General features: G+C 43.7%; 1 protein-coding gene across 2 annotated transcripts in view; it reads left to right on the top strand.

The window, feature by feature from the left end:
• Positions 1-1,221: 1,221 nt before the first annotated feature.
• AP3D1 (adaptor related protein complex 3 subunit delta 1) overlaps positions 1,222-18,774 on the top strand; it is a 44,854-nt gene continuing 27,301 nt past the window's right edge. Inside the window, exons 1-4 of one of the 2 annotated variants that reach the window (XM_075736292.1) lie at positions 1,222-1,638; positions 15,603-15,698; positions 16,411-16,491; positions 17,248-17,328. In XM_075736292.1, coding sequence (XP_075592407.1) covers positions 1,543-1,638; positions 15,603-15,698; positions 16,411-16,491; positions 17,248-17,328 — 354 coding nt within the window. In that variant the 5' untranslated portion in view covers positions 1,222-1,542. Of the gene's footprint in view, positions 1,639-15,602; positions 15,699-16,410; positions 16,492-17,247; positions 17,329-18,774 lie in introns of those variants that run through there. The other variant, XM_075736293.1, reaches the window with a different exon arrangement.

Consider the following 18,774-nt stretch of genomic DNA (forward strand, 5'->3'; position numbering starts at 1 on the left):
CCGTTCGTGCATAAAAGACAAACCAGCCCCCGGGCTCCGTTCTGCTGCCGGGCTCCAACAAAACCGGGCTGTAGGTCAGAATCTGAAGGCAGAGAACAAAGGGGAAAAACACTCGAAGCAAACAGAAATCCTTTTCCTTCCCGCCGTCGCAAAGCGGCTCAAAAGCCCGGCCAGATCCTGGCAAAGGTCACGTCTCCTTTTTGTCCGCAAGCTCCTTTCCGTTTATCCCTCCCCTTTCCCAGGTGCTGGAATCCCGCTCTGGAGACGAGGGTGGGGTGGGAAAGCGGCTCCTCGACGTTTTCTTTTCTCTCTGCTGTTCCACGGCGTCACCCACCCGCGGCGGGACACGACACCCACCCGCGGCGGGACACGTCACCCACCCGCGGTGGGACACGACACCCACCCGCGGCGGGACACGACACCCACCCGCGGCAGGACAGGACACCCACCTGTGGCGGGACACGACACCCACCCGCGGCGGGACACGTCACCCACCCGCGGCGGGACACGACACCCACCCGCGGCGGGACACGACACCCACCCGCGGCGGGACACGACACGTCACCCGCCGGGCAGACCCGCACGGGGATGGTGCGGGTGTTTGGCACGTGGGTTAGAGGACGAGCTGCGGCCGTAGGGAAGCCGACCCGCTGCCCGCTCCGTGCCCTGCCCACGCGTGGCGCCACCCACCAGGCTCCGTGTCAGCCCGGCTGCCGCCCGTCACTGTCACCCGTCACCCGTCAGCCGTCACAGCTCTCCCACGCCGGCGCTTGTCACCTGGGGAAATGGGTGACTGCATTTATGAGCCCGCCCGCGTCCCCACGAGCGTGAGGGACCGCGAGTGGCCACGGGGGGTTCGCACCCGCTCCACGTGGGGCGGCGGCAGCCGGCGGAGCTGCGTCCCCAGGGGGGGCACGGCCAAAATTTGGGTTTAGGGCTTGCGCGGCCGCTGCCGACGCGCGCGGGCAGCAGGGAGGCCCCGGCCCCACGCGCGTCCCCGCCGCGCCGGCCCGCGCTCCCCCCGCCACGTGGGCCCTGCGGGGGGCGGGGCCAGGCGGGGGCGGGGCCTGGGGGGCGGGGTTAGCGGTGGCAGTGACGCGGCTGTCGCCGGCGGGCGCGGGGCGGGTGGGGATGGGCGTGGCTTAGCGCGGAATGGGCGGGGCTGGAGGAGGGAGAGGCGGGCGGACGCTGGCTGGGGCGGGCGCGGGGGCGTGGTTAGGCGGGAGAGGGCGGGGCTGAGCCCTCAGCTGACCGGCCGCCATTTTGTCAGGCGCTGGGAGGCCGAGCGGAGCCCGGAGTTGGGGCTTGCGGCCGCCGGGGCCACCCCTGCCTGCCGCCCGCCCGCCCTGTGCCGCGCCGGGGGCGAGCACCGTCTGCGCCCCCCGCCTCCCCGCCCGGGATGTGAGCGGCCCAGGCTTGCTGGTCTCACCCGGCTCTAGCGGTAGCAGGAGCCGCGGCGGCCCCCCGCCCCCCCTCCCCGCGGCTGGGCCCGGCCCCTCAGCCCCGAACGCAGGCCCCGCCGCCCGGCCCGGCCCCGCCGCCATGGCGCTGAAGATGGTGAAGGGCAGCATCGACCGCATGTTTGACAAGAACCTGCAGGATCTGGTGCGCGGAATCCGCAACCACAAGGAGGACGAGGTGAGCGGACCCGGCCACCGCCGCGGAGGGGCTGCCGGCTGCCTTCGGCGGGGCCGCCTCCCCTTCGCGTCGGCCTGGGCTGGCTCGCCTCATCTCCCCGCGCTGGCTGTCACTCGTTTCCCAGTCAGGTCCGGCTCCTCCGGGGGACCGGGGGAGGTGGGAGCCTGCCTCCGCCCCGCTCCCCCAGGGAGGGGACGCTGCGCTAGGCCCAGAAGCAGCCGGGTGTCTTGGCGGCTCTGGAAAGGGGATGTTGTGTGGGGGAAGGTGAAAGCAGGAATCAAAACGAGGAAGATGGTGCTGGGGTGTGGGCCAAAAGGGAAAGACTGTGGGAGAACAAGAAGGCGTTAGGGGAGCGGTGAGTTGAAAAGGAGGATAAGGGAGAGTCACGCTTGGTTCTCGCTTTCCCGTTTAGCGTGTTATTGTGGTGTTCAGATCCCCGATAGATATAATAGAGGAAATCCTGCCTATTGCACTGCGCTCACCTACTGTCGTCAGCTCTATACGTTCTTCGTTGCAAAGCTGATACAGGAAAACTGAGTTTGGTCGTAATTCAGCTTTCAGATTATTCATGTTGTATTCCCTCTGACTAAAATGTATCTTCCTTGTTTCAAAGCTCTTCTAGGCAGAAAGCAATTGCACGCGTTGGCCTGTTATTCTCTCTTGTGTTAGAGGCACGTGATCAGGAAATTAGTATAGGTGAAATAACTGGTCATCAAGAACATGTTATGTGAGACTTTCAACAGTGAAGTGTCACGTGTTAATTGGGAAGTAACAGACACTAAGGACATCGTTTGTGTTTATCCTTGAGTAAGCAGTCATGGCTTCAGAGGCTTTCTTATGAGTGGTCTAACAGTTTTGCTTTGCTAGAGTATCAGTGAGTTGCTGTGGAGTTAGTGACAGGCTAAAAATATTTGTACACTACGGTGTCTCTTCATGCGAGTACGATATCCAAATGGTGTCAGCTATGAAAGGTATCTGGAAAAGTTGTAAACGTGTAGCTAAATTAAATACTTCATTAGGAAAACTTCGATCTTCATTACTGGTGCTGTTGGACTGAAACACAAAATACAACTTCCAAAACCACTTGAATGTTTGAATGGCTTTTAAGCCTGTTGTGCACGGGAGAAGGTGTTTTATTTGTTAGTGATGATACCTGTGAAACTTATATTTTTATTTTAGTATAATTTTTTTTATTTTAGTATAAATTTATGGGTATTGATTTGGTGACAGAGGAAGATAGTGCCACTATGAAGTGTGCAGTTCCCTGCAAAATGTGCAAAACTACATGGTGAAGTGGAAACAGCATGTTTATGTGGACACTTAATGTATTATACTCAGAGCAGGAACAGGTGGACAGTAATTCTGTGGAGCACTTCCCCATAGCATGCTTAGGCCCAGTTTGTATGTTATGCTGCTTTTAGTAAATACACTTTATTCTTTTGTGCATAGGACAGAAAATGTTTCATCAGCTGTCAGACCTCTGAGGATCTCCCCCATGAAGGTCCAGGCTGGTCCAGCCCTTTGTGACACCAGTCCTCTTTGAGGAGGATTGAGCATACTATTCTCATTTCTAAAATAATTTTGTGACAAATAGCTCCTTTTCCAGGACTTCATGAAGAGCAGAAGTGCTGTTACACAGTCAGGATTAACAAGTTTCTGTGCATCATAAGCCATACCGAGTTTGTTCTTAGTCTGCACCAAGAAATAGTTAAAATGCATTGGTTTTGATCTTCTTTGGAGTTAGGGAAAAACACTCCTCAGACAGTTTTGTAGGGCTCTGTATATTTGAAGGAAGTTGTTACACAGGTATACACACTCTTGAGGATTCAGTGAGGTCAAAGCAAATGTCTTATGTCCTACCGTAAGTACAAGGCTGATGTCAATAGTTGCAATGGTTGGACTGTAGCGTGATAGTATTTTAAATGATGCTTTAGTTTGAAATACAACCGGTGAGATTTTAAAATAGGTAACTGTAGGGATAGTTCCCTTTTATATCCTCATGTGCACAGCAAAAATTAAAAACTGAACTTCAGTATGTGTTCAGCTGATCAGTAGACATTGTACTGATGAAATGCCTGTCTTCTGTAGCATAGACTGTCTTCGGAAACTTTAAAGATTTTGCTTAATTACATAGAGTGGCTGCAAACAGCACAGGACTGCTCCTTTTTCTAGCTCAGCTAGCTGAAGAGGGCTGTAAACCTTCTGCTATTAAGGTGCTGGGTGTTGACTGAGTGCTTCCCAGGCAGCGGTCATGGACATTTGCTAGTTTTCAGGTGATGTTACAAAATCAGAATAGTATTTTAGAGGAAGTAGCTGCAAAAATTCTTTCTCCTTTTCTACAGGGCTTCCATTGTTCATCGTATCTATTAAATGTTTCTCCAGTACTGAATGTAGTTGTTCAACCAGCATTTGTGTGTCTCAAGATAAGTGTCTAAGCTTAAGACACACACTCTGTCCTATTCAGAAGAGCAAATTTGTTTAAAACAAACAGCAGCGTGCTTTGGTGGCAAGAATATTAGCTCTTGATCTCAGCTCAACAAGAATTACTCTGTGAAGGAGATGCCTCTGGAAAGGAGGAACTGTGATTGTTAAATAAGGATGACATGGAAAGAGACAAAAGCGTGGTCATTGCTTTGACTTCTGATTCAGTTATGCTTTTTGCAGAAGGTTAATTTTATTGTATGTGTTGGTTCTTGTCTTGTGGAACTTAATCGTATGGAAATTCCGCCATCACTTTTTCCCATTGTCTTTTTGGGCAGCCTCTCCTGCTATATAGCAGATAGTAAGATTTATCCCTTTCCAATTCCTCCTCAGGTACCATCACAAGCGAATGTATTTGGTAGTTCACTAACGCACAGAGGATGTGTTTGTAGCGCAGGATGAGCCAAATGGTTGTCACCTTGGTTCAGGTGTAGATTTCTCAAAACAGCTTTTCAACAGACCTACTGCGTTCTTGCTTGATGGTTATGTGTTCATTCTGTATCGCTGGAACTCTTAAGCTCATACCCCAAGGCTTGTCGTGAAGGAAAGGGAGCACCACGAGCTCTTTACCAATAAATTTTAAGTGTCCTCCTCAGCTCACTAGAGGAACTGAGAGGGTACCGGAGGCTGCCTGGCACTTTAGCTCACTTTCTTGCTGCAGAGTGCTTAATTACCTGTCAGAGGCTGTTTTCATTTTAGTTTCTAGTCTGTATCCAAAGCTGACCCATTTATTTTGAGTTTAAAACACTGAAACTGAAGTGATGGCCTTCTGTAAGGATGAAAGGTAAGGGATAGGAGTTAGTTAACACAGTGACTCTTCTGTGCAGATACCCTCTGTCCATTTTCCAGTCTTCTGGGGAAAATTGGAGCTGCATCGTCTTTCTGTGAAGTAAATGCTAGTGTGGAAGGAATGAGGTAGCATAACAGCATTAGATCTTTTCCTAGTTTGACGTGTTGTGTTTACTTTCACCAGTTTGTACAGATGCTTTAATCCCTGTGCTGTTTCCCAGTGCCAGTTCAAGTTTGAGGAACGCCAAACCTGCAGGGAAGACTTGATCCTATTCCATTCTCCACTGACCTTCACTTCTTGTATCTCATTCTCTTTCATTTGGCAAATTAGTCCTTTTGGTAATGAAAGCGGTGAGTTTTTCCACCTGTTACTAGTTCGTTTTGTACCTGATGGAATAACTTCTCCCACTTTGTGCTTACTTTTAATGGATGTGCTATACAGCACGCTCAAGAGGGGAATGGCTTGTAGGATAGGCTGTTAAAAGTATAATGGATACTTCCCCAAGATACTCCAAACTGAGAAATTATTTCTGTTTAGAGATGTTCTCCTGAATGTGAAATAAAGGAAGGGATAATCCTGTGATGCTATTTGGCTCTTGCACAGCGTTTTGCATTTGCAGTTAAGTTTGTTGTTCCCAACAAGAAAGCTACTGTCAGGTGCTATGGTGAGAGATTCCTTTATAAAACTGAGATGATAAAATAACAGGATCAGAGCTGTTAACTCTGGTGGTGCTTTGTCCTGTTCAGACTGTAGCCCTCTGTGTTTCAAGTGTCTTTGATTTACTCGGAGGACACTTAAGGAGGGAGAAGGGATTACAAGAAGTCCTGCATGAAATGTCTGTGCAATTCTCTCATAACTTGAGAAAATTGCCTCCGCCTTCTTTCAGAGAATCTACTGCTTGTGTGCCAGGATTAGCACGTCACGTTTTTGGTAATCAATACTTTCAGGAAAAAGTGTATTAAAAAAATGCACATTTTCTTGCGTGTAGCGTTCGGTGATAAGTATCTCGTTGCTGGTTTACGTTTAAGTTGTTGTTTTCTATAGAAGCAAGTTGGAGGAGCTAAAGGAGCAATCAGTGTTTCTGGCTGGGAAAAAATCAAAATTCATTTCAGTTGGTAATTTAGTGCTAAATGAGAGGCGTGTTGAATGTCTGTGCCGTGAAATATGTATTTCACTACTCAGAAAGACCAGGCTTACCAAACTGGCAGCGTGTTCTCGCTTAGTGACTGTTACCTCAGGACAGTGGACTTGTATTGTTAAAAACCCTTTTCCCCTAAATAAAGGGCTGCTGCGCTCGACTGCACGTTTCCAGATACTTCTCTGACAAGTTTTCAGATGAAATGATGGCATAAGGAGTTTTGAGGAATCCTTTAACATCAGAAAAGTCTCTTGGGCGCAGCCTGTCAGTAATGAGGCTGAAGACCATCTAATGCTGTGGTCTTCTGACGGCTTGGCCTCCAGCCACTACTGCAGCATTAGCGTTTAATGGTGAAGGATATGGGATGGAACATAATAGGGGAATTTTGAGGAATGCTAAAAAGCTTGTTGGTGCCCAAGATGAAAAAACAGCCCAACTGATAGGCGGCGTGCAGTTCATTGGTGTCAGACAGCTCTTTCAGTCCCTGATGCTCGATCAGTTACTGCTTGTCATATGTGTGTTAATATCTTTGAAGGGAGCTCATTATTCCACCCACTTTCAAGTGGATCTAGAGTTGCTATTGTTAATTCTTTGAGCGTGTGAATCACTGGAAAAGACAAAGTCGGAAGTAGAAACAATACACAAAAGAGGGTTGGGTAAGGACCTCACACCAATTGGTAAAAAAGCAGACTGGTAGCGGCCTCCAGTGTAACAGTGTTCCTGCCTTACCTGCTGTGTCGCGGAAAATAAAGGACCTGGAGCTGTGGAGCACAAGCCAAGAAGTGGGCTTTTTTCTTGTGTGATTACAACCAGAGAGCAGCTGAGGCTTTGCATTAGTGCTGCCTTTCATTAGCTTCTTGCTTTCTCCTGTGTTAAATATTACTTAATTGACTGTGGCATGAGTGGGGCTAATAGCTTTGTTCCCAGTCCAGATCCTTTTGTAGCTGTCTCTTTTGAGGGTTTGAAATGCTACAGACAGATCGCTTTCTCACACATGTAAGTAAAAATTCTGCCTAGGCAAGTCCGGAGGAGAGGAAGAGCTTCTGGTACCTCATCCTGTGAAATGGAGTGGCCTATACGCTGCACTCTTCTCAAAGCTAGTGGAAGAACAGCCAGAAAAATCAAAGTAGAATAAAGATATGAACTACATTTCTGTACTGTGGTCATCTTCAGAGAGTTGTTTTTTTGATGCTTTTTGATGCAGCTCTCTTTGTCCCAGTGCTGAGTGCGGAAAATGGGGCCTTTTGTGATTTCCTCTAATGTCGTCAGTGTCCACAGAAGTGACTGAAAAACCTCTTCCTCTACAATGTGGGTTAGTGAATATATTTGGTGTACAAAGGGTACCTTTAGTTTTTTCACTTAGAAGTGTTCTTTGGTAGCGTGTCCCATTTCTGGTGCGTTGCAAAGAGCAGTAAGGGAAGCATGAAACAACATGCATCAGAAAGTCCGAGTCATGGGACCAGTTACAAAGAAGCAGTTGTGTTCCTTAAGTTATTAAAAAAACCTGATCGCTCGTGCTGAAAAATAGAAATGTTTCGTAATCTAGAGGGGAGTCTGCTTAAATCCAGGTGGCAGGAAGTACAAAGGTATTTGAGTAAGGTAAAAGGTGCAGCAAACAACATGGTTAGCGGTAGCATTAGTAGTTCATAAAGGAGATGAGTACTTTTTAAAATAAGAATACATCCAAAATAACTGACAATACTTACAAGTCTTGTTGAATACTGGTGTGTAACTGGGCATGAAAAAATGTCTGGTTCGTACGGCTTACCTCCTCAGTCACTGGCCAGTGGGCTGATCAAATGGTGATTGAGTGCTGGGTTTTGTATTAGCTGGGGGGGTTTTATTGTTCTTTTATGACCTGGATGTCCAAACCCGATAGCTTTCGCTGAGAGATTTGTGTGTTAAAAGGTGTATAAAGGGAAGTAGGCGTCAGTGTGGGTATGTTGAAACTTTCTTCCAGCGGGCTCAATCTTCATGGCAAATTCAGGCTGCAAAATATATGTATCACTTGTAGCTATCGTGGTGTGACTAAGCTTCAGCCTTGAGAAATGTAAGTTTGTGTAGAGAGCGTGGTATGATTGTATGGCAGGGAGTAGGGGAACAAATTTACTTTAATTACACAAATATTTGTACTGAATTTAAGAAGTCAGTGATGGCCACAAACCATCTTTTTCTTCATTGTCCTTCTTACCTTTCCATAACTGAGAAGTACTCATAGCTTTGCATAAATCTGTGTTACATCTTTGCAATATTTTCAGTGTTACATTTTTATATAGTATTAATACATCATTAAGCATCTTTTTTTGTGATGTTTCCCTCTGAACTAATTCCAGTCAGCTGAGTCTCGGAAACAATAGTTAATTTAGTTCATCGGAAGGAAGTGACTATTTGCTATATGTACAACAAAACACGTGCTCATAACGAAGCCTACGTTTATCAAAACCTGGAATTATGCACAGAAATATGTCTGGAACTAGCAAATTGAAAAATCTATAGCTTGCACAGCTTTTTGCATAGTAATATAAAATTAAAAGTTTGAGTAAATCTTGTGTTAGCAGGAATAAGCACTTTTATCTGGTGCATCTCTTTAGTCTTAAAAGTTGTCTGCTCTGGTACGATTTAGACAGTGCAGGCCCCCGAGGATTGTTTTAATTGCTGTGCAATTAAATTTACAAATACTGTGATCAGACTGGAGGCATATTTATATTAAGGACTACTCAGACTGGAGATATATTAAGGGACATCTCTAGAGTCTTGCTGATGATACGTGCTTACTGATTTATGTTGGACTGTTGGGTTTTGCTCTCCAATACCCAGTTAATTGTTGGCATCTTGGCCTAGCCTGCCTGGGTGGGTGCTCCAGCTTCTGGCATAGGTGCCTTTTTCTGTGAAATACTTCAATTGTCTCTGGGTAAAGCACTGAAAAGGTGCTCTCCATGGGAGCCTGCCGGAACACCCCGGTGCTTGGAGCGGCGCTGCCGATGCTGCAGTGCCCAGTGCGTCGGGGGCAGCGTCATCCTCTGGGTGCATGCGGTGGCCTGGGTCTCGCTCGGGGTCATTTTGGACAAGCGGCTGCAACTCTACATCTGTTTCTTTTCAGAAATCCGATCCTTCTGTGTAACGTACCTGTTCGGAAGATTGTATGTGGGTTTTTTATACGGTGCCTTTTGGTGCTGTGGTGGTTTGTTTGGGGTTGTTCAGTATCTGCTCTAAAACTGGTAGGTGTACGCTACTTGCTTAGCACCTCTCTGAATTTTAAAAATAAGGTTCAAAGGGTTTCATTGGTTTACAAGTTATTTTAGGATAGATGGATGCATCTTGGCAAATTTCAGTCAGTATATATAATTTCAGTAAACATTAAGAAAAGAAAAAAGTGTAAATTGCCTTTTCATGTTCCTCCCTCAGTGTTGTTTGGCCAAGGAGTCTCGGTATCTCACTTTGGTCGTAATGGACAATGGGGTAGTGGGTAATACATCATGTTTCCAATAAATAATACAGGAGAAGACTGCTGCAAATGAAATGGCAGAGGTAGACCTTCATGCCTCCAGTGTTTACCACTGATGAGAACAGTATGTTGGTCCAGGATCTTAAGGCTACCACAAGATGAGTGAATAAATCCCTGGAAAGCTAGGTAGCAATGGCAAACTTTTTCAAAACGCCTTTCAATTTTTAACATGTTTTCTGAGCTCTTTATGGCATCTGATTACCCTCTGCACCATTTTATTGTGGCTTCTGCAAACCTGCTTAAATGAATGCCGTGCAATTTCTTAGTTATTGCTAGTATTCTGTTACATGCTTAGCTAATTTTCTTGGTTTATAGTTGTAGTCAAGTTAGTTGTGAGATCGCGTGTGCCTCAGAATTCTCTTTCTGTCCAGCCATGGAGTAGTCTTAACGAAGGATCCTGTTACTTAGCTCAAATAGCTTTCTCTACAGTATTTAAATAGTATATTTTTAGTTATGTATGACAGAAGTTAACATCTGATATGTTGTTCTCCAGCGCTGTGTCCAAGTGAGTGGAAAGCAGCACATTTTGCTTTTTTTATGCTCTTGTGTGTTACTTCAGTTGATTTACTCTGTGCTATGATGGTGCAATGCTTGTGATTCAGGTACTGTAGTCAATTCTAGGTGTATAAATTCTCTTTGACTAGTTCAGTGGTGTTTGATGTGAAGTCCTGCTTTTGGGGTTTTGATAGAAGCCTGGCAAGTGATACGTATTTCTTTCCAGCCTTCTTCCTGAGTTAGGAAGTGGCAGCTGATGGGCGATGTGCTTGTAACAGGATCTTCTGCTGGAAGAACAAATAAATTCAAAAGTTGTTTCACCTCCGCGAGGTGCCTGTGGTATAACTGCTTTTTGTGTTAAGCATTGTAGCCATGTCACACGGCTTGCATCCCACAGGTAGTATTTCTTAAGATTATTTAAAAAAAAAAAAAAGACAGTTTTTGCTAGGTTTCTGGAAGTTGGAGCAGCGGGCATCTTCCTCTCATGTGAGATCGTCATGTGCTTGCACTAAATGTGATTTCATGGAGTTAATGGCAAGTGTATGTCTCAGTGCTACAAAAAAAGATAAATCCTACAGTGCTTAAAACAAAAGAAATGTCGCGTTTTGTGCTTATTTCAGTTATTTATTTTTATGTTCTACTTACTCCAAACTTTTTCTGTTTCAGAGTGGTGTAGTTATGCATTTATATCGGCTCATATCTTGCTCCTTGGGGCGTTGACTGTTAATCACTCTTGCCCTAAAATGTACTTTCAGGGTTAAACGCAGCAAGAGGAATAGGGATTAATGTTCGCTGACGTTTTGCTTTTTCATCTGGGTGGAAAGCACTTTGTTATTGCAGTAAGTGACAGGTTTGAATCTCAAATCAGCTGCAGCAGATCCAGTGGATTGAGGCTGGGTCCTGACAAGGATTTGGGAGGACCTCTGTTTGCTGGACGTTACCCAAAGTGGTAAGAATGTGAGTTTGCCATCTCTCGGTTTCAGAAGATGGTATATGGTTGAGAGAAGAGGACAGCTTCTTTAAGACTATGGGAAATGAATAGCTTTCATGATTAAATTTAATGTAAAGGTTCTGGCAATTAAAATTATCCATTAAAATTATCCATTTTAATCGTTAGTGTCTTGTCAACCAATGAAAGTACACCATAGTTCCTAGGAATGTAATTGTTGTTCAGTTAGATTGGGGATTTTTCAACTTTGTTCACATATTGCTTGAAAAAAATATTAGTCTTTTGTGAACCTCTCTGTCAGCAAACCCCAAGTCCTCTCTTGGCCAGAGCTTGGAATAAAGTTTTAGTGTTTTTCAAAGTTAATTCAAAAAATGTGGCTTGGGAAATGAAAAATCCTATAAACGGACATTTTGGCTTCTTACCATGACCCACTTTTCTCTTCCTCCCTCCCTCTGTTTCAAAGGGATTGTCTTTGATTCATGATACCTTCGTTCTTATTGTAGCCACTCGCACTAGCTTAAATGCACATATTTTCTGGGTGAGGTCTTGGAATTCTTGAGGAATTTGGGCTTATTTTAAAAATTAGCTTGGTTATGTTGCTAATAGATATAAAATGCTTACTGCATCTGTTTGGTGGAATACATTAAGAAATGGCAGTTGTGACTTTGCTATACTCACAGCTTTGTTGAGTAATTACTGCTAACATCTGCATGCTTTCCTTGGTTTTTAGCTGCGCTGCTCTGAGTTTCTGTAATCTTCCTCCTTCTGAGGGATATGCGAGACTAGCGACCACTTGGGTGACTGTTTTTTAGCATTTCATTAAGGAGCCTTTTTCACTGAGTTGGAAAGGCTCCTTTACCATTTGGCAGCCTAGCACAAATAAAAGAGCTCCTCTCAGCTCTTTTCCCTGGGTTATCATATGCCCTTCAGCTTTTTGACTGCAGACTTGCAGCTTTTCCTGGATTGCCATCATTCCGAGGGTGTTCTGTCGCTTAATGGCTCTGCTTGTTCTCCACTACACCGGGAGTGAAAGGCTTCCTTATAATTGCCTTGCTTGCTCAAAGCAGTCTGGCTGGGAATGTCCAAAGGTCTATAAATATTGTGACTTAGAAGTGTTCCTGTTGATGGCCAAAATGTGTGAGCAATTGAGTAGCATCCCGGGAAGACTTCAAATAAGACTCTCACGGAATTAGTAAGGAATTAATAGTTCAGAAATATATTGCTATTATAATCAATACTATGAGCATAAATTAACTCTGAAGTATTTTCCTTTTGCATTCCTTTGTGGGATGTAAAAGCATTTTAGGGAAAACTGAGCCAGTTATACTTATTTTTAATTACTATATTAGAAGGATTTATGCAAAAACTATCAGTGAATCAATGCCAGGGACAGTATCCAGATTTTGTCCTGTTTCAGTATGTAAATGTTGGGGTGTTTTTTTTCCTGCAAACATTTAGGCCTTGCTGAGCCATTTTTTCTCCATTGCATCAAGCGGCGGTTCTCCCTTTCACCGTGTAGCTTGGCTGTCTGAATTGAGCAGCTTGCAGGCTGCAGCGTGGGGCCGGAGGGTATCAGTCAGCATGGAAATGCTTCAGTGCAGCCTCCTGCCTGGCGCTTTGCAGAGGTCAGCGATTCCACTAGCCAGAGACCGGGGAAGAGCTTTGCTGAAGATCCGCGCGTGCGGACTCGTTTCCTTCGTATTTGTGTAGCTGTTAAACTTGAATCTGGCTGGGGTGTGGTGGTTGGGGTTCACATATCAGTGGGAGACTAAACAGATCTGTTTTCTTCATATTGCTCATTCATGACAGTGCTATTCCACAGAGATTAACAAAAAGTTAATACCTGCTGATCCTTTAAAGCTTTCTATAAATAGAGAGTCTTTTATTCCTTGGAGTCTGTTAGGATTTGAAGTACAGCTGTTTTGGAAGAACTTCTCTCTGCTCTTAAATCACTTATTTTAGTTTCAGATCTGGTTCTGAGTTCTGTAATACGCTTTCCCAAAAGTCGCTCGTTACGTTAGGCTAACTGATTGGCAGGGGTTTGCCCGCAGGCTGCTGGGCCCATCTAGTGTGGCTGGTGACTCAGGAGCCTGTATTTGGCTGTGCCGGCCTGCATGTTATTGAACTTCTCTGTTCTCTGTTTTCTTTTTTTCCCCCTCCTGGTCACACAGTGGTTTGCGTTTAACTCCCAAGAGGTTGCCAGGAGGCTTAAGCTAGTGTTTAAATGGTTTGGGGATAAATGCTGTGGGAAATGACAATAATGTTTTCTGGTTATGGACATAAAGACCGAGAACCTGCGTGTTAGTACTCTGCGCTGAGAACCAGTGCTGACCTTGCTGAGCAAGATGTGGCAATGAGATACACACGTAAAGGATTCTGTGACACTGTTCCAGCGTGCTCTTAGGTGTGCATAAAATATTCAAGGCTAGGTACAATGTGTTTGTAGATCACTGGCATGTTGTGTAAGTCATTCTGTCAGCATCTCTGATAAAGTATTTATTTTCTACTATCAGAAGTTCTTTAGTTTATACTGAAGAGTTTAAACTTCCCACGGGAGTTGTCTGGACCTGAATCACTCTCAGGGGAATGGTTCAGAATCCCAAATCTTCTGCTTCTGAGGAGAAGTCACTGTACTCTACGTTAAACGTTTGGGGCAATGCCATCTTCGGTTTTGGCAAATGTGATCCACTCGCCCATATCCAAGAGGACAGATGGGTACCTCTGCAGAGGAAAGAGTTGTTTGGTGTTTAGCATGCCCTCCCTTAACATGAAAATTCCACTTGCAAAGATAGTGTTTCTACCCCAAATGCAGGTATTTAGGAATATCTTAAATTTCATCAAGTAAACTTATTTGCCAGCTTTTTTCCTCCAGACCTTCTGGGTTACGTGATGCTGGAGCGCAGGGCTGCTGTTGAGGGACTTCAGCAGGCTGCAGGAATGGGTCAGACGGGAACTCCATGAAGGTCAATGAAGGCTTTCAGTAAATGTCTCAAAATAAGAAATGTGGTTCCACCTGAGCTGACCCGTGCCATGGAGGAGCTGGCTTTTATCCCTCTGTGAGTGTGAGGCTTGAGAGAAAAGCCAGATAAATTATTCTGCTTCTATAGAAGCTGTTAAACCAGTGAAGCTGCTCTTCCTCTGAATTAAGTGTATTCACCGTGGACCCTGATGGTGGATGCTAATTCTGGTATCGCTAGACTCTAAATGATAGCAGTGTAAAGTGTCGTTGCATGACTGCTGCTTGGAGTATGAAATCCCTGCATTAAAATTCGGTTGCTGCCTTTCTTCACCTGGATCATTGCGGTGTTCCTTTGCACTACAGACTTTGTGCAATTTCTTTTTATTGTCACCTGCTAGTTATTAAAAATAACATACTCTGCTTCTAGCGGCAAACTTTTATGACTTGAAGCATGAGTATCGCTCTAGGACATTGCAAAAGACCAACGAGTGGTTCGGATAATACACAAAATTTAGTGCAGAGGGGAGAAATGTTAATTAAAGGCAGGCCAGTAGATTTCTGTGTTGAAAATATCTTTTTGGTGGAAGGTAATGGTATTCAGGCAGGATTTTACTTTGGAACTAGGTAATGCGTTTCTGACCTGGTTCCTCTGGCAGTTGATTTATTTATATTGAATGTGAAATGCCCTGGTGCATGTGTGGCTTTCTAAGGAGAGATTATTTCTCTGCTTTTAAATTGGCATGATTTCTGTAGCAGATACCTTCAGTACTTAAATCATAATTAGTTGTGAACCAAAAGAGTCTCTGACTGAGCTAAGCCTACTTCTAAAGTAAAATCTGTACAGATATTTTTATTTCATGCATTTGCCACATCCCTCCCACAAGGACAGACGTGATTGTTTGGAAAGAGATGAAGGACCAATATTTAAATGTAAACATTTTGACATTTGATGCTCTGAATTACTGAGAAATTCATACAAATAACTATTGCTTATTAAATGTGTAAACGGCAAAATGGCTCATCTAAGTTGTGAACCACGGAGGGGGTGTCCTTGCCATGGTTGGGGTGGATGACGAGGGTGACAGCCAAGAGTACCTGCGTCCCGTGGGAGGTGCACATCTGCAGTGCCAGCCGTACACAGCGTGCCCAAAAGTAGAGTAACTCATATTTTCCTCAGTCACCTTAACTTTGTGGGCTATTAGTGTTTGACACAGTTTTTTTTCTAGACGCATAATGAATGGGTGATCTCTGACTTCCCATTGAGGTGAGTGCCTAGTGCATGTTTTAGGAATGGTGGAACTCAGGTTCTGTTCAGACCCCTAGGGACACAATCTCCATTAAACACCTTTTTTCACAAGTCTTTGAAACTAGAGCTCTGGACTGAACAGTATAATTGCGAGGGAGATGGGGAAAAGGGAAACCACTGAAGAAACATCTCGGTCGACTTTCAGTTTTGTAATAGAGTTGTGACGTTTCTTGTTAATGAGTAGTTTCATCAGAACTTAAGTGCTTACCTAAATTGTGTGTGAGTGTGTGTGAGAGACTTGGTGCTTGCAAATGATGAGTTCTGCTGCTTCTGCCCCCTAACGTGCTGGATATCTACAAAATGGGTAAATGTGCACAAATTTTTGTTTGTTTTTCCCTCAGGCAAAATACATCTCCCAGTGCATTGATGAGATCAAGCAGGAGCTAAAGCAGGATAACATTGCAGTGAAAGCAAACGCAGTCTGCAAATTGACATATGTAAGTGCCTTGCTGCAGTACAACGTATAATCACATCTTTATTTTGTTCTTTCTTGCTGACTAGGAGTCAGTCTTTGGTCTGAATGCCTGCTTTTCTTAGACTGCAGTTACGCTGTCAGAAGGTCAAGCTGCAGGTGAAAATCCTCCCATGTGTGTCTGATGTCAGAGGCTGCATATTCCCACTCTGTTCATTGTGTTTGTACTAATATTGGTACAATTCTATTTTATCGAGACAGGTCAGGAAGTTAATCTGATTTAAAACTAATCCAATTTAAAAAGTTGTTTTCAACTGGATTGTTTCTTATCACACAGTTGCATGAGCACTTGAAACTGGTGTTTGTTTCTCTTTGCGCAGTCCTTTGTCGAGAAGGAGAGGAGGGAAATACTGTTAAAGAATTATTTTTGTGGTTCTGTTCTGTTTTTTATTTAAAAAAAAAAAATCCAGAAAAAAAACCCCTTCACAATGATGCTTATATAACTGCATATGTAGTACCTGGCGTTAATGCAACCTATTCAAAACTTGCTTTTGGTGGAACTTCGAGACTACTTCCACTTACTGCGGCTGGCGTAGAATGTAGCATTACTCATAAACTTAAGATGTCTTATAGTATTATTTTTGGACTTTTGTTCCCTCCTCAACTTTCTGACGTATCTTGACCTATTTTCTTGAGCCTCTGATTTCAGAAGTTTATCTTGGCTTCTCTGCTCACAGTTACAGATGCTGGGCTATGACATCAGTTGGGCTGCTTTCAATATTATTGAAGTCATGAGTGCATCGAAGTTTACATTCAAAGTGAGTTCTCTGTGCAACTACAACTGTACTAGCCAAGCTGCTTCATTACTGTATTTAATGAATGTATTGATACATCATATTTTGGTTTGTTTACTTCAATATGGAAAGAAGTAGGCTGTATTTGTTTCTAGTAAATGGATACTACTTGGCCTGTTAGTGTAGGCTTTTTCTACCAGATGTTTGACAATAGCTGTCAGATATCTTTTGTGAAAAAACAGGGTATTTTTATGTGAAGACCACCTAAGATTCCTAGTAGCAAGCATATTTTATTTATAATAGCTTTATAATTTTTCCTGAAAGGTTTTGTTCATGCTCTGTGGTACAGACCTGTTTCATCAAACAGGTGGAATGTTACCTCATAAGGAATAGTTTCCAAATTGGACTTTAGTACCTGAAAGTCAGGAGTCAACACAGACAAAATAAATGTAATATTCTCCATTTCTGCTACTGACAATCCTACCTTATGTCTACATCTTTGTGCTCATTGAACCTGTATGTTCTAACAAATTAGGGAAGGTGAAGCTAGTTTTATTATCCTTAAGATAGATGTATTATCACTAGAGATGTTACTTGTCTGAGATTATTCTTTCTTGATGTAAACCCCCTTTTCTAGAGAACCCTATCACGCCGCCTCTGTTATGCAAACCTCCTGCCTAATTGTTCATTTTTTAAATATTGCTTCTGAAGCTACCAGTTGTTGTTCATCTAAACATTGTCTAAACTTACTTAACTTTTTTTCTCCTTACCCTTTTACAGCGAATCGGTTACCTAGCTGCCTCTCAGTGCTTTCATGAAGGGACTGATGTAATTATGCTGACTACTAATCAGATCCGAAAGGTAAACTTTTTACTCCAGTTCTTCATTTTTTCTTGCACTGTCTCCCTACTTGTACGTTCAAATCTGTACAAAGTATTTCTCTCTTAGGATTATAAAGATGTTTAAGTAGAATTCTATCTACTTGGTTTACAGTCTACTCTCATCCCACAAGCTGAAGGATTAATGAAATACTTAGAACCTATCCGTAGGCTTCCCTCGTGCTGTCTCATACCAGCTGTCCGTGTTTATTCAACACGGTGAATGGTGCCAACAACCACCTTTGTTAATATTACTAGTCTCTTAGGCAGCACTTAATGTAGTGGGTAAAAAAAAATGTCCCCGTTGCTGAAGTAAAATGAACGGTCACCTGGCTTCACAACATTTCTATTTGTGAGGGCCCATTTTCTTGTGGTAATAACAGATCAGGCTTTGGACTTCTTTGGTACAATAATTGCATGTAAAAATGGTGAACAGTGTATGTAAAGTTGTGTTCTGTATTACTGTACCAAAGTGTGTTGTATTCATTTTCATAGAGCTTTATCACTGAAATTTTTTCAGAGTTATTGGGCTGCAGCATTATTTTTCTATTCTTCAGATTACTGATACTTTTTCAAAGCTCTTAAGTTTAACTTTTCAGAGTAACACTGCTTTACACCTGAACTGATCCAGTACGAGATGTGCCTGCGGTTTTGCCATCTAAGTAGCTACAATGTCTTTTTACTTAAAGACAGTGGGATGTTATCCAGTGTCTTCCCTAAAGAACTAGTGCTTTTCCCTTTAAAACTGTTGTGCTCTAACAAGTGTATATTTTTAATAATGTCCATCCATTTTTTTTATTATGGAGACTTTGAATTTCAGTCACTAGGCTACTTCTTCCTTTTTGTGCCTGAGTTTTTACTTAAAAGCATCTTTATGCCTTTTCATGTTTCATTGATCTAGCAACTTTGTGTTTTAAGGGGTTATCAGTTCTCAAAATACATTAAAGCCAAAATGAACTGCAGTTTTGTTGCTCCTTAAGAAGCAGACTTCATTATTCTTAAAGAGAATTCAATTTCCTACCACCTGCAAAAGGTTTTCAAACGAGATGCAAATAGCACAGAACCCTGAAGGACTGACTACGTTTAGCTCTCCTAAAGCAGCCTCCGTGTACACGTGAATCTGGACAGTTAATTCTGGTAGTTCATGTGGGAATGCTCTGTGCAGTTCACTTCATGTTTTTGTTTCCTAATAACTGCAGTTAAGGAGTGATCCTGTGATGCTCTGTATTTAATGACGTCTGGTTTTGTAATCTATACTTGAACATACTTAGATAGGAACATTAATATTCAGAGTCTGAAGCTTAGAAATACCTGAAAGACTATGTAGGACACTGGTTGCAAATAAGTCCAAGGAAACTTGGCCGATAAAATGTATTCTACGCCCTAGATTGTCATGTGTTTATGGACTGAAAGTTATGGTGCTGCCAGC

This window comes from Balearica regulorum, chromosome 26 (assembly GCF_011004875.1).
Source record: "Balearica regulorum gibbericeps isolate bBalReg1 chromosome 26, bBalReg1.pri, whole genome shotgun sequence".
In the NCBI taxonomy this organism is placed as follows: Eukaryota; Metazoa; Chordata; class Aves; order Gruiformes; family Gruidae; genus Balearica; species Balearica regulorum.